Raw genomic sequence first — 13,939 nt, 5'->3', positions numbered from 1 at the left:
CCCTCAATGTCGCCACTTTTGCTGATCGCTACTATAGCTTTAAGTCACTGGCATCAATGTATTACTTATCCGTAACTCCTACAATTGAACACTATAAACAGACTTCAAATCTGTAGTAATTAAGGAGTGCCACATTGAACCCTTCATTACTTAAAGACTATATCTTTCACACTCAGCATGCAACCCCTCCATGGTGCCTGTTATCATACCTTGCATAGTTAGTCCCTAACATTGCCACAGGAAGTTTTGCATATGGTGCACTTGCAACAGACAACCACTGATACAGCTATGAACCATTAAGGTTGCCAGTAAGTGAATTTAGATCTTGAGCACATTCAATTATTTAATTTTATTCAACTCACACATTACAAATCACACTCACAATTCTGACAACCATGATGAATACTATAAAACAAGGATCTGCTATATAATATGTATAACCACAACAGTTCCACATGCACACACACATGAAACTGCAAATTAGTATGCTCGATTATCTCCACGTTCCCGACGTTGTCTGCCCCAGTCTTGACCTTGGCGACCAAAATTCTGCCTGTCTCTGAAGCCACCTTGGTTGCCTCCTCGATTGTAAAAATTACCTGTAATGCACAAATGAAGACAAACTGTGTAAAAATAGTCCAGATGTTGCACAGTAACTCTACAAAATTTGTGAATCAAAACTTCTTTCATGTTCAATATTAAAATCACGTCAACAATACTTACATCATTATATAACCTATATGTTCTGTACATATTCAAATTTAATGCAAATTGTACCTGTGCTCAATGTTTACACAGAAGTATGTCAAATGCCCTCTGAACTTGACATTTTCAAAAGCTATGTGTTGATATTGAGACTCATTAGAGGATGAAAAAAAATGTTTCAAGAGATAGCACAGTCATTTGACAAATGAGTTTACTGAGCTTATGCTACAGTTTACAGATAGCCACTACAATATTAATGGTCCTGCAAGTACCCGCAGATCGCAAACAGATAAAATTCTGAACAATGTTGGACAAGTACAAAACATTGTTTTGGAGTTCAAATCTGTTATTGTGAAAGAACTGCCATCAATATTAAGAACTGGTGAAAGAAGTGTGTGCGTATATGAAAACAGTTTCCATCAAAAATTATTTTGATAACTGTTCATACAATAACCAGAATGACTGTAGAGAATATCTGAAAATAAAATAATGATATGTTAAGAACTATGACAAAAGATGAGACTCATCTGTCAAGAAGCACACTCTCAAAGGAGTAACAAGCGACAAAGTTGTACAGGAAGAAAACCCTAATCTGTGGCTTATCCTGGAGAGTTTTGGGCCCACAATTACTTTATGCAAGTGATGTGGTCGACACTATCCCACACACAACCAATGTTACATCATACACATCTGTAATGTTACAATGGCAGCTAAGCCAAGCCCTGTCATATACGTTTCATCAACAGAACATGTTGTGTTTGTATGGTAATGCAAGGCTTCAATTTAGCCAAAGAATAATGGACACAATAGCAAACCTGGACAGGGGTGCTACTTAAACTTGGAGGAGGGGGAGGAAGAATTCCAGGTATGGGGAGGAGGATTGTGTCACAAGAAGCTCCTGATAAATTAACAGTGAGTGGGGTCAGAGGAAGCAGATACCACAATAACAACTTTTGCTTCCTCTCATCTGAAATACACTTATAAGCAGTAGTTTAACTGAAATTCTTAAACATCAATAATTTATATAGAATAATGTTCATATAATTAACGCACTTTGATATATTAAGTATACTAAAATTCGTGATTTGGAGAACTCAATTAAAATTAAATTTCAGTGCAGAGTTAGAAAAAGAATTCCCACAGATTTCCCTGATTTTTCTAGGTAAAATGTAATTACAGGTTTTCTCGAAGAATTGCAAGCCTGTTGGATAATCAACACTGGCATGGAAACCTTATCCTCCAGACTTTCCACTGTATCCACAACAAACAGACTTGATGGATTAGATTTTACTAATACACAAAGTTATATGCACTCAACAAGAATTCTGGAAGTCTTAAATTTCTATGAATGTATCACAAACCATGGCCACTTAATAAAAGGCTCTCCAATACTCTTAGTAACAGACAAATGTATAGACAGACTACAGACAGCCATACATTACAACCTTCATAAATTTTCAATAATACTTGTTTCATCAAGCAACTGTACATAATACACACAAAGCAAAAACATGTAAGACTAACCTTGCTTAAGTTCCAATATCCTTTCATTGGAGTCGATAAAGTTGCTGACTTTATCAGCAAGTTGAAGAGCCAGCGATTGTAAACGGCTGGGTTCACTCCTATGCATTACCACAGTTTGGGTAGGATCATCAAGTGATGCCTGTATGTACAAGACACAACAAATAACAAATTTAAATTATAATTCCATGTTATAATCAAATTGAAGTACACACACACACACACACACACACACACACACACACACACAGAGAGAGAGAGAGAGAGAGAGAGAGAGAGAGAGAGAGAGAGAGAGAGAGAGAGAGAATTGTGATATCAACTAACAGCACACGTAAGTAATGTAAACTTTGTATTTACCATAAGTTCCTCATTGATTATCATCTTGCTGATAACAGAATGTACAAGTGGATGTTCTAATTCAAACATCTCTGCCAGCGTACACATGGAGATGGAATCATACACATTTGAATATGTAAATAAATATGTTCTCAAGGCTTCTTCCTTTATCAACTTTGTTAACATAGTACGGACTTTATCTGCCTGATAGAAAAGATCCCACACCTGGAACAGAAAAAAACACAGCTATAAACTGCCAAGGTTCACGGTGTCTGCAAAATATGAAAGTATATCAAAGTGCCATCTCCTTCAGTCATTATTTACAGTGAAGGAATAACATATCACAGTGCAATAATTCTGTTTAGTAATCAGCTGAACTGTCACAATACGGTCAAGTCCTGATTATCATAATAAAATTTTAAAAATGTAGTGTAAGGTAAGCAAAGATTAAAGGTTTGCTGACAAAAGGAGACAAAGAACATAGGTTTGCAGATAAAATTAAGCTATAGCTGTTGAGCAGAAAACACAATATTCCTACAGAAGGAGAAATGCGATGTGAAGTCTTTATTGTTAAGACAGTATACCAAATGACGTCTTTGTAAGTAAACTGTTGCCTTCAAAAAATATCAGACCATCTAATCACTGCATAATAAATCTGATTTTACGTAAATAATGTTATTGCATAATTAATAGAACAGTGACGAGAACACAAACAATTTTGAGCTAACCAAGGAACACAGACAATCAATAAATTAAGTTAACTTGCAGCTCAAGATAAAATAGAGGTTCTATTACTTTTCAGCAACCCCTCCCCCCAAGTTCTAATGGTACTTTCTATCGAGAGTGTGTAACATCCAGATTTGCAATTAATAAAATATTCTAAGCAATTACGATGCGGTCAAATGGATTTCACATTAAAACCCAATGTTTCGCCTCCACCTGCGGACATTTTCAACGGGACCATAGCTTCTTTGAGTGTACAGTTCACACCCTGAGTCACTACCGACTGGAGCAAAAAATACCATTTAAGCATGCTCGCAGTGGCCTTATGTCACATTCTTTGAACACCCAGGTGTAATTGGCCATTGTCAGATGTTCTTGTCCGCTGTTGCTATGAATCACCCATGGTGGAAAACTAATACACATCAACTTCACACTGAGATCCAGATGCCATTCAATTTCATACCCTCCTCCTTCCTATCGATTTTTCTGCGGTGTTTAACAATCTCTATTGCCCTTCTATATGGCCTTTCATAGCATCCACTTGTGGTTGGCGGTACCAGAGTCCTATCAAGAGGTATATAGTGGTCTCCTAGCTGCAAAGCATAATCCACAACAACTGATCTGTCAATCTCCAGCCTTCTACAGTTGTCCTTGTGCTCTTCTAGTCATTTTTTGACTGTCCTTTTTGCAATGCCCTTATACACCTCCCACAACTACACAGAATCCTAGAAATTCCTGCTTCATCTAGTGATTTGCAAGATATCTTGGCCAGTTTTAGGTGATCCCGTATCTTCTGGCTGGGTTTGTAGGTTACCGCAATGTACAATTTTTCAAAGATATTTCTTCTGCGGTTAGGAATGCCCTTAACGAAAGATAAGAATACTTTTGGTTTCACAGGTGCTTGTGCATCACTACGATTTTCGCACGACGATCTCAACGCTCTTTTTACCTACACGGACAAATAACCATTCTTGAGCAGTGCATTGGTAAGGTGTTTTAATTCCACTTTAAGCAGTTCTGGTTTGCAGCTGTTCCTTGTTCTATCCATCACTAGTTTTAAGAAGCCTCACTTTAGTTGTAGGTGGTGGTTCGAGTCCCGGTATAGGTAAAAGTCTGTGTGCATGGGTTTTAGGTAAATTGAGTGGCCTAAGCTATCTTCATCTTTCCTGAAAGGCCACACAATTTACTGAAAGCCAACAACATAATATATACATATAAATAAAAAATAAAAATAAAAAAGTTTCATTTCCATGTATTCATGAAATCATGAAACACATGTACAAAGATCCTGGACAATTTCTGCACACTGGCCGCAGCTGTTCCACCATGTACACAATGTGATTTTGTAAACACCTCTTTCGCAATGCCTCTTCATAGCTCTACTGACAGCTACTGTATTTGCCTACAGCAGTTTTCGCAGTTGAAAGCTGTCAGAAGTGCTGCCAGGTGTCAAGGGTCTCTGCAAGTTGACTCAACTGCAGGAGAGTCTCAGTAATAAAGAGTAAATCATGCATGATGCGGCATATTTTTGTGCATCTCAGTGTTATATTATATCTCTCTAACTGTATGTCGAACAATGGTATATTTGTGTAGGTACATTCACTGGCATATGTGTATAATGTCTGTAAAATTTATTGAGAATAGAATTAGTAGCACAGAGGTAATAAATTTAAGTCACACATGATTCAGCACCCCCCCATGAACTATGAACCTTGCCGTTGGTGGGGAGGCTTGCGTGCCTCAACGATACAGACAGCCGTACCGTAGGTGCAACCACAACAGAGGGGTACCTATTGAGAGGCCAGACAAACGTGTGGTTCCTGAAGAGGGGCAGCAACCTTTTCATTAGTTGCAGGGGCAACAGTCTGGATGATTGACTGATCTGGCCTTGTAACACTAACCAAAATGGCCTTGCTGTTCTGGTACTGCGAACGGCTGAAAGCAAGGGGGAACTACAGACATAATTTTTCCCGAGGGTATGCAGCTTTACTGTACGATTAAATGAAGATGGAGTCCTCTTTGGTAAAATATTCCGGAGGTAAAATAGTCCCCCATTTGGATCTCTGGGCGGGGACTACTCAAGAGGACGTCGTTATCAAGAGAAAGAAAAATGGCGTTCTACGGATCAGAGCGTGGAATGTCAAATCCCTTAATTGGGCGGGTAGGTTAGAAAATTTAAAAAGGGAAATGGATAGGTTAAAGTTAGATATAGTGGGAATTAGTGAAGTTCGGTGGCAGGAGGAACAAGACTTTTGGTCAGGTGAATACAGGGTTATAAATACGAAATCAAATAGGGGTAATTTAGGAGTAGGTTCAATAATGAATAAAAAAAAATAGGAGTACAAGTAAGCTACTACAAACAGCATAGTGAACGCACTATTGTGGCCAAGATAGACACGAATCCCACGTCTACTACAGTAGTACAAATTTATATGCCAACTAGCTCTGCAGATGACGAAGAAATTGATGAAATGTATAATGAGGTAAAATGAGGTAGTGAATGGAGACGAAAATTTAATAGTCATGGGTGACTGGAATTCAAGAGTAGGAAAAGGGAGAGAAGGAAACATAGTAGGTGAATATGGATTGGGGCTAAGAAATGAAAGAGGAAGCCGCCTGGTAGAATTTTGCGCAGAGCATAACTTAATCATAGCTAACACTTGGTGTTCGCTATGATGAAAGAAGGTTGTATACATGGAAGAACCCTGGAGATACTAAAAGGTATCAGATAGATTATATAATGGTAAGACAGAGATTTAGGAACCAGGTTTTAAATTGTAAGACATTTCCAGGGGCAGATGTGGACTCTGACCACAATCTATTGGTTATGAACTGTAGATTAAAATTGAAGAAACCGCAAAAAGGTGGAAATTTAAGGAGATGGGACCTGGATAAACTGAAAGAACCAGAGGTTGTACAGAGTTTCAGGGAGAGCATAAGGGAACAATTGACATGAATGGGGGAAAGAAATACAGTAGAATAAGAATGGGTAGCTTTGAGGGGTGAAATAGTGAAGACAGCAAAGGATCAAATAGGTAAAAAGACGAGGGCTAGTAGAAATCCTTGGGTAACAGAAGAAATATAGAATTTAATTGATGAAAGGAGAAAATATAAAAATGCAGTAAATGAAGCTGGCAAAAAGGAATACAAACGTCTCAAAAATGATATCGACAGGAAATGCAAAATAGCTAAGCAGGGATGGCTAGAGGATAAATACAAGGATGTAGAGGCTTATCTCACTAGGGGTAAGACAGATACTGCCTACAGGAAAATTAAAGAGACCTTTGGAGAAAGGAGAACCACTTGCATGAATATCAAGAGCTTTGATGGAAACCCCACTCTAAGCAAAGAAGGTAAAGCAGGAAGGTGGAAAGAGTATATTGAGGGTCTATACAAGGGCGATGTACTTGAGGACAATATTTTCGAAATGGAAGAGGATGTAGATGAAGATGAAATGGAAGATACGATACTGCGTGAAGAGTTTGACAGAGCACTGAAAGACCTGAGTCGAAACAAGGCCCCCGGAATAGACAACATTCCATTAGAACTACTGACAGCCTTGGGAGAGCCAGTCCTGACAAAACTCTACCATCTGGTGAGCAAGATGTATAAGACAGGTGAAATACCCTCAGACTTCAAGAAGAATATAATAATCCCAATCCCAAAGAAAGCAGGTGTTGACAGATGTGAAAATTACCGAACTATCACTTTAATAAGTCACAGCTGCAAAATACTAATGCGAATTCTTTACAGACGAATGGAAAAACTGATAGAAGCCGACCTCGGGGAATATCAGTTTGGATTCCGTAGAAATGTTGGAACATGTGAGGCAATACTGACCCTATGACTTATCTTAGAAGAAAGATTAAGGAAAGGCAAACCTATGTTTCTAGCATTTGTAGACTTAGAGCAAGCTTTTGACAATGTTGATTGGAATACTCTCTTTCAAATTCTGAAGGTGGCATGGGTAAAATACAGTGAGCGAAAGGCTATTTACAATTTGTACAGAAAGCAGATGGCAGTTATAAGAGTCGAGGGGCACGAAAGGGAAGCAGTGGTTGGGAAGGGAGTAAGACAGGGTTGTAGCCTCTCCCCGATGTTGTTCAATCTGTATATTGAGCAAGCAGTAAAGGAAACAAAAGAAAAATTCAGAGTAGGTATTAAAATTCATGGAGAAGAAATAAAAACATTGAGGTTCACCGATGACATTGTAATTCTGTCAGAGACAGCAAAGGACTTGGAAGAGCAGTTGAATGGAATGGACAGTGTCTTGAAAGGAGGATATAAGATGAACATCAACAAAAGCAAAACAAGGATAATGGAATGTAGTTGAATTAAGTCGGGTGATGCTGAGGGAATTAGATTAGGAAATGAGGCACTTAAAGTAGTAAAGGAGTTTTGCTATTTGGGGAGCAAAGTAACTGATGATGGTCGAAGTAGAGAGGATATAAAATGTAGGCTGGCAATGGCAAGGAAAGCGTTTCTGAAGAAGAGAAATTTGTTAACATCGAGTATAGATTTAAGTGTCAGGAAGTCATTTCTGAAAGTATTCGTATGGAGTGTAGCAATGTATGGAAGTGAAACATGGACGATAAATGGTTTGGACAAGAAGAGAATAGAAGCTTTCGAAATGTGGTGCTACAGAAGAATGCTGAAGATTAGATGGGTAGATCACATAACTAATGAGGAAGTATTGAATAGGATTGGGGAGAAGAGAAGTTTGTGGCACAACTTGACCAGAAGGACATGTTCTGAGGCATCAAGGGATCACCAATTTAGTATTGGAGGGCAGCGTGGGGGGTAAACATCGTAGAGGGAGACCAAGAGATGAATACACTAAGCAGATTCAGAAGGATGTAGGTTGCAGTAGGTACTCGGAGATGAAGAAGCTTGCACAGGATAGAGTAGCATGGAGAGCTGCATCAAACCAGTCTCAGGACTGAAGACAACAACAACAACAACAACAACAACATGATTCAGCAGTTTTTCATGCATCTCTCTGTTTTTGATGATGCACCTCCTGAACTACAATAGGTTGTTGGTTCTTATCCCACAGTTTGATTATGTTGTTAGGTTTGTGGGGCACTCAACTGCGCGGTTATCAGCACCCATACAGAGTCCAAGTTTTTTTTACACAGTCCAATCTAGCCACTGTCACAAATGATGATGATAAAATGATGAGGCCAGCACAAACACCCAGTCCCCGGGCAGAGAAAATACCCAACCCGGCCAGGAATCGAACATGGGACCCCATGATCCAGAAGCTGCAATGCTAGTCACTAGACCACGAGCTGCGCACTTAACCCACAGTGCTAGTTGCCTAACAGTACAGGATATGTGTACCAACTTAAGTTGAAATTCATCCTGTGGTTTAACGAGAGATATGGAACGAATACATGTACATACATACATACATACATACATACAGCCCTTTTTATAATATGTACAGTTTTGCATCGGCCATAAATCGAACCCAGACCACCTGTGCAGTAGGTAAGTATCCTACCTCAAAGCCATATGGTGGCTGATTTGAGTACACATGCGCAACAACACTACACTCAGAGCGCACCCGCCCGCACGCACGTACTCACTAGTAGCAGGAGTCAGCAATGACTGTCATATGTTGACCAGCTCTGCTGTGAGGGAGACAAGTGTTTCACCGAATAGCACCACGGACTGCCATTCTTGGTTTACCTGTTGCTGAAGTTGCGAGACACATCGCCCATCAAAGCATGAGGAACTTGTGGAACAGGGTATGCCACAAACGGAGCCTCTGTGAAGGAAGTCTTCACGTTGTTGAAGGCATTTTCTGCTTCACTAGTTCATTGTAACTTGTCTCTTGGTGTACAAAATGAGATTTGACAATTGAGAGACGATATATATACAGCAAATCAAAAGTAATTTAAGGATTTGACTGAAAGAACACAAAAAAAAAAAAATAATCTTTGCTCAGTCCCGTATTAGACCTAGAGGCCTATGTTACAGTCACAATCTAACTTCTTGTTGGTCTTCCTATGTGTCTTACCTTCGCATTGCTATTTGAGGATTTTCAGGAGATCTGCTCAGTCTTTACGCATTGTGCTCAGTCTTCATCCATAGTACACGGTGTTACCAAAATATACTGCAGTTCTGTACTGTGCTGAGGACTGGTATTACTTTGAGATCCTTAAGGATGTCATCAGATCTTTTCCAGTCCCACAGTGTGCAGCCAGCTGTTGTTCTCATAAACTGCATCTACCTTAGGCATTTGAATGCAGATACTTGCTCAAGGATTGTTTTGTTTACTGAAATTCCCAATGAAGGGCATTTATTGAGGGGGATCTCCATGTTATACATCTTTGCAGGTTATACAATGAGCACTGTAGACTATTCTCAAATTCTGGAAAATTTACTTTATCGTCTGTCAACAGCAATGCGTCTTGATCAGTTTGTCTATTGTGTTTCTGCTATAAGGATTCTCTCTCAATTCAATGGTGTTTTTTTATATTATGTTGAACAGAACTAACAACATTCTTGTCTTACTCCTTGGTCAATGCGTTCCCATTCAGGCAGCTGTTGTCTGGTTCTGACTGCAATCACGTTTTAGATGTGTATCTTCTGAATTGCTTTTATGATGTATAATGGGGGTGTTTCTTTCTGCCAGGATTATTTTCTTCTGCCACTTGTATCTAAGGCTTTCTTAACAAGTTGGCTGATGAACCTAAATCACCCAATGTTATGTACAAGGTCAAGGCCTTTTTCAGCTGAGTGTAACTGTTAGACACATGGCCTGTGAAGTTAATTTCCTCAATATCATTTCAGCTATGCCGTGCATAGGAATTATGCACAACCTTTAACAACAAATCAAGACTCCTTTCAGTATTTCAGACAAATGACATTTATTTTTTGGAAGAACAGAGTAAAAATAATATAAATGCTAAATACCAAATACCTCATTTACAAATTTCAGTACCATTAACAACATATCTGAATTAATTAATAGGTCATACACTTTATTTCACAAGCTTGAATAGTGAAAAACATTCCAGCACATAAACCTTTCATTCGGACCCCCCTAACCGTTTGTGGTGATTTGCTTTTATTTCTTTATAGCTTCAGCTTAACCAAATTTTTGAGAGTATGTTCAGTAATCCAGTGTGCTCCTGTTTCTTTTGCTGCCGGTTTCTTGGAAGGTGTGGTATTGTGAACTTGATGGCCCTGATGCTCCTGGTACATCTTTCCGATTTCCAATGTTTATCAATGCAACTGCAACTTTCCCTTGAAACTCAGTTAAGTGCACATTTTTGTCAATTACAGACTAAGCACTGACAACTGCCATATTTCTGAGGAGCTTGAATGCAACCTTGGAGTACCACTTCATTCCTTTTCATAAAGTTGAGACATATGACGCCATTTGATCTGACACACATATGAAGGATTTTGCAGAATTATATTCCAAAATTGTGAATGGCTTTTTGTCTGCTCCTTTTCCTGAGGAGACTAGTACCAATTCTGGAGCTCCTTAGTGGTCAGAAACAAGTTATCTCGCTTGTCCTTCCATTTTCCTTCAGTAAACTTGTGTTACTCTGCATGTATGACTTTTCACCATTGTTGATCTTTCGTTTCACTACAGTTGTTGGATTGTACTTTGTTATTCCTCAATGTATCAATGAGGTGGATTGAAAGTTTGTTCAATTTATGGTCTAAGACAACAGTTGTGTAGTAATTGTCAGCATAAAGAGTGCATCCAACATTCAACTATATACCGATCAACTCCATCACTACACGGGAGACACTTCATGATCTTCGGGAGCCATCTCCTTTCCAGCATACACTTTCACATGACAGGTACATCCTCCCTAAAAACACAGCTTGAATAGCTTGAGACCATATTTATGATGGTTCCCCAGAATATACCGACACAACAAAAGCCTTCCTCTGAACAGTACCATAGTTTCATCAGTGCAAACTTTCTGACTAGGACAATTCACTTAATGAAATTTATAGTTTACCTGATCAACTACTGGTGAAATCTTCATAACACCACCATACAGTATGCCTTTATTTGTGCCAGAAGTTTCCCGAAAATGTACAAAGGGCATTCAAAAAGGTTTGCAAGATCATCTCTAATTTCTTTATTTTTTGCAGGAGGAGAATGAAATTTTTTGTGAACATACTTGGAACATTTAGCTGTAAGTTGGTATATGAAAGTATTTTCTTTTATTTACAGGTGAGCCATAATGTACCGTGAAGTAGATGTCAGGTTGCAACAACGGTCAGTGATGGAGTTCCTCTTCAAGACCAACAATGACTCTGCCACATCGATTCACAAGAAGTTGCCCCCTGTTTATGGGGAGGACACAGTGGATCGCAGCAGTATCCAGCGGTGGTTGCTGAGGTTTAAAGGTGTTTTCTCTCTACTGGAAAATCCATGATGCGGTAGACCATCGACAGCAGTGAGTGATGTGAATAAGGAGACCATTGATCAAATCATCCGAAATGACAGTTGTGTGACGACACGACAGCTTGCTGAAATGACTCTTTTGTCACTGGGTAGTGTGGTATCAATGGTACAGTCACTAGGGTACAGAAAAATCTGTGCACATTGGGTGCCTAGATTATTGACAAGGGAAATGAAATTGATGAAGAAGAATGTGTGCGAGAGTCTCATGAAGGCCTTTACTGAAGATCTGAAACAGTGTTTTGATGGTGTCATTATCCAGGATGAAACATGGTTGTTTTTGTGCGAATCTGAGAGCAAAACCCAATCAACGGAGTGGTATCATCCGGGTTCCCCTCAGAAGAAGAAACCAAGACTTTCACGAACAGCTGGTTGAATAGTGAGAAAGACCTTATTTCCTGTGCCAAGCGATGGTGTAATTCAATCCTCAGAATTTTACCAAAAGAGCATTTACACCATGGAAAGAATGTTGGGTTAGGTGTGTCATAGCTGATGGAGGCTACACTGAGTAGGCTCAATATCTAGCTAAATGTTCCAAGTATGCCCACAAAAAATTTCATTCTCCTCCTGCAAAAAATAAAAAAATTAAAGACAACTGTGCAAAACTTTTTTAATACCCTCTGTAGCATAATCAAAAGAGCTTCATGCCTGCTGTGAGGCACTGCCTTTCGTACTTCACTTCTGTATAGTGTATTCTTTGACCAATAACTTTCGAGTGTAGGTTTTCGGCCAAAGCCAATCCACAAAATGAATCAAAAAACATAGCACTTTATTTTTTGTGTCCACCCAATGTTGTCTGTTGTGTTCTGTACGTTTTCCATTGACAATATTGTCAATCATTTGTTACTCAGTATGATAATCTTTCCCGATGATGATTATTTCCAAAAGTGGATCATCAGAAAGCAATCAGTAAAAATCAAACTCATCACATCTTCCAGTTATTTTTGTCTTCACATGATCAGCAATTCCCTCATCACAGGTTGTCCTAAAATCATTCATATTTCCAGTTACATCATGCCAAATAACTTCGGAGATGTCCCTAGGAGGAGCACTTGCTGATTCCCCAATCATTTGATTTTTGTCTTTCTCAATCCAATGGCATTAGAATTGTAGGAATCATTACCAGAACACTCAGGAGAGTAATCCTGGATCATCAGTCAGAAACTTTACCAAACAGTGAATTCACTTCCCTTTTCCAGCCAACCCACAACTGTCTATGTGTTGGACATTATTACATACTCACATGAAAACAAGCTCCAATCTTCTCAGAAACATGACTTCAATTGCACACAAGCTCTAGCAACATTGCTGCATGGGTTCCCCCGAGTGTGCAGAACTTTTAAATGCAAGGAAATAGTTGACTGCAAGACAAACTACAAGAGTCGACTGTCACAATATCCATCAATGAATTTTGGAACTGAAAATGCACAGCCCCTCCAGGTGGCCTGCGCAACTATATACCCATTTGAATTCAATGTAGCTGTATACACATGGGCTGGAATGTGTATCAATTTGATACACATGTGGTCAGCCAGGGAAGTCGCCTTATGTACAGAAGATACAGTCGCCGTCGTCGTGCAAGACAGACTATATATAAAACAATTGAAGACGTTGAAATGATCACATCTGCCGCCGACAAGAAAAAGAATACTATCAAATCTGTCGCTGCACACGCTCTACTGGACGGACCTGCAGTCTTTTGTGGATGCAGACTGAACTTCAGCATCGATATCAATGATTCGTTTACCCACGGAAATGGATGGCTAACAGTCGCTGTTGTACGTGGTGGAACAGGCGTACCAAATGTATCTGGACTGGAAAGCTTTGTTGATCGGGACATCATTGCATACCGAACGTATCATGTTACTGAAAATGCTAATAGTATCGAAGGAAATTGACGGAGATCCGAAATGTGAAATGATTTGGGTGAAGGTCACGGTTAAAGAAGGCTCAGACATGGTAATTGGATGTCTCTATAGGCCCCCTGGCTCAACAGCTGTTGTGGCTGAGCACCTGAAGGATAATTTGGAAAATATTTCGAGTAGATTTCCCCACCATGTTATAGTTCTGGGTGGAGATTTTAATTTGCCAGATATAGACTGGGAGACTCAAACGTTCATAACGGGTGGCAGGGACAAAGAATCCTGTGAAATTTTTTTAAGTGCTTTATCTGAAAACTACCTTGAGCAGTTAAACAGAGAACCGACTCGTGGG

The 13,939-nt window shown here is 39.3% G+C and overlaps 1 protein-coding gene across 1 annotated transcript in view; it reads right to left on the bottom strand.

Moving 5' to 3' along the window:
* Window positions 1-334: 334 nt before the first annotated feature.
* The window catches only part of LOC124711253 (eukaryotic translation initiation factor 3 subunit C), a 78,306-nt gene continuing 64,701 nt past the window's right edge, over window positions 335-13,939 (bottom strand). The window contains exons 16-18 of the mRNA XM_047241223.1: window positions 2,584-2,787; window positions 2,230-2,368; window positions 335-599 (exon numbers count right to left, since the gene is read on the bottom strand). Coding sequence (XP_047097179.1) covers window positions 481-599; window positions 2,230-2,368; window positions 2,584-2,787 — 462 coding nt within the window. The 3' untranslated portion in view covers window positions 335-480. The remainder of the gene's footprint in view (window positions 600-2,229; window positions 2,369-2,583; window positions 2,788-13,939) is intronic.

Source organism: Schistocerca piceifrons, chromosome 8, assembly GCF_021461385.2.
Source record: "Schistocerca piceifrons isolate TAMUIC-IGC-003096 chromosome 8, iqSchPice1.1, whole genome shotgun sequence".
Classification (NCBI taxonomy): domain Eukaryota; kingdom Metazoa; phylum Arthropoda; class Insecta; order Orthoptera; family Acrididae; genus Schistocerca; species Schistocerca piceifrons.
The sequence above is the reverse complement of the archived record's forward strand: the minus strand, read 5'-3'. Positions and strand labels throughout refer to the sequence as shown.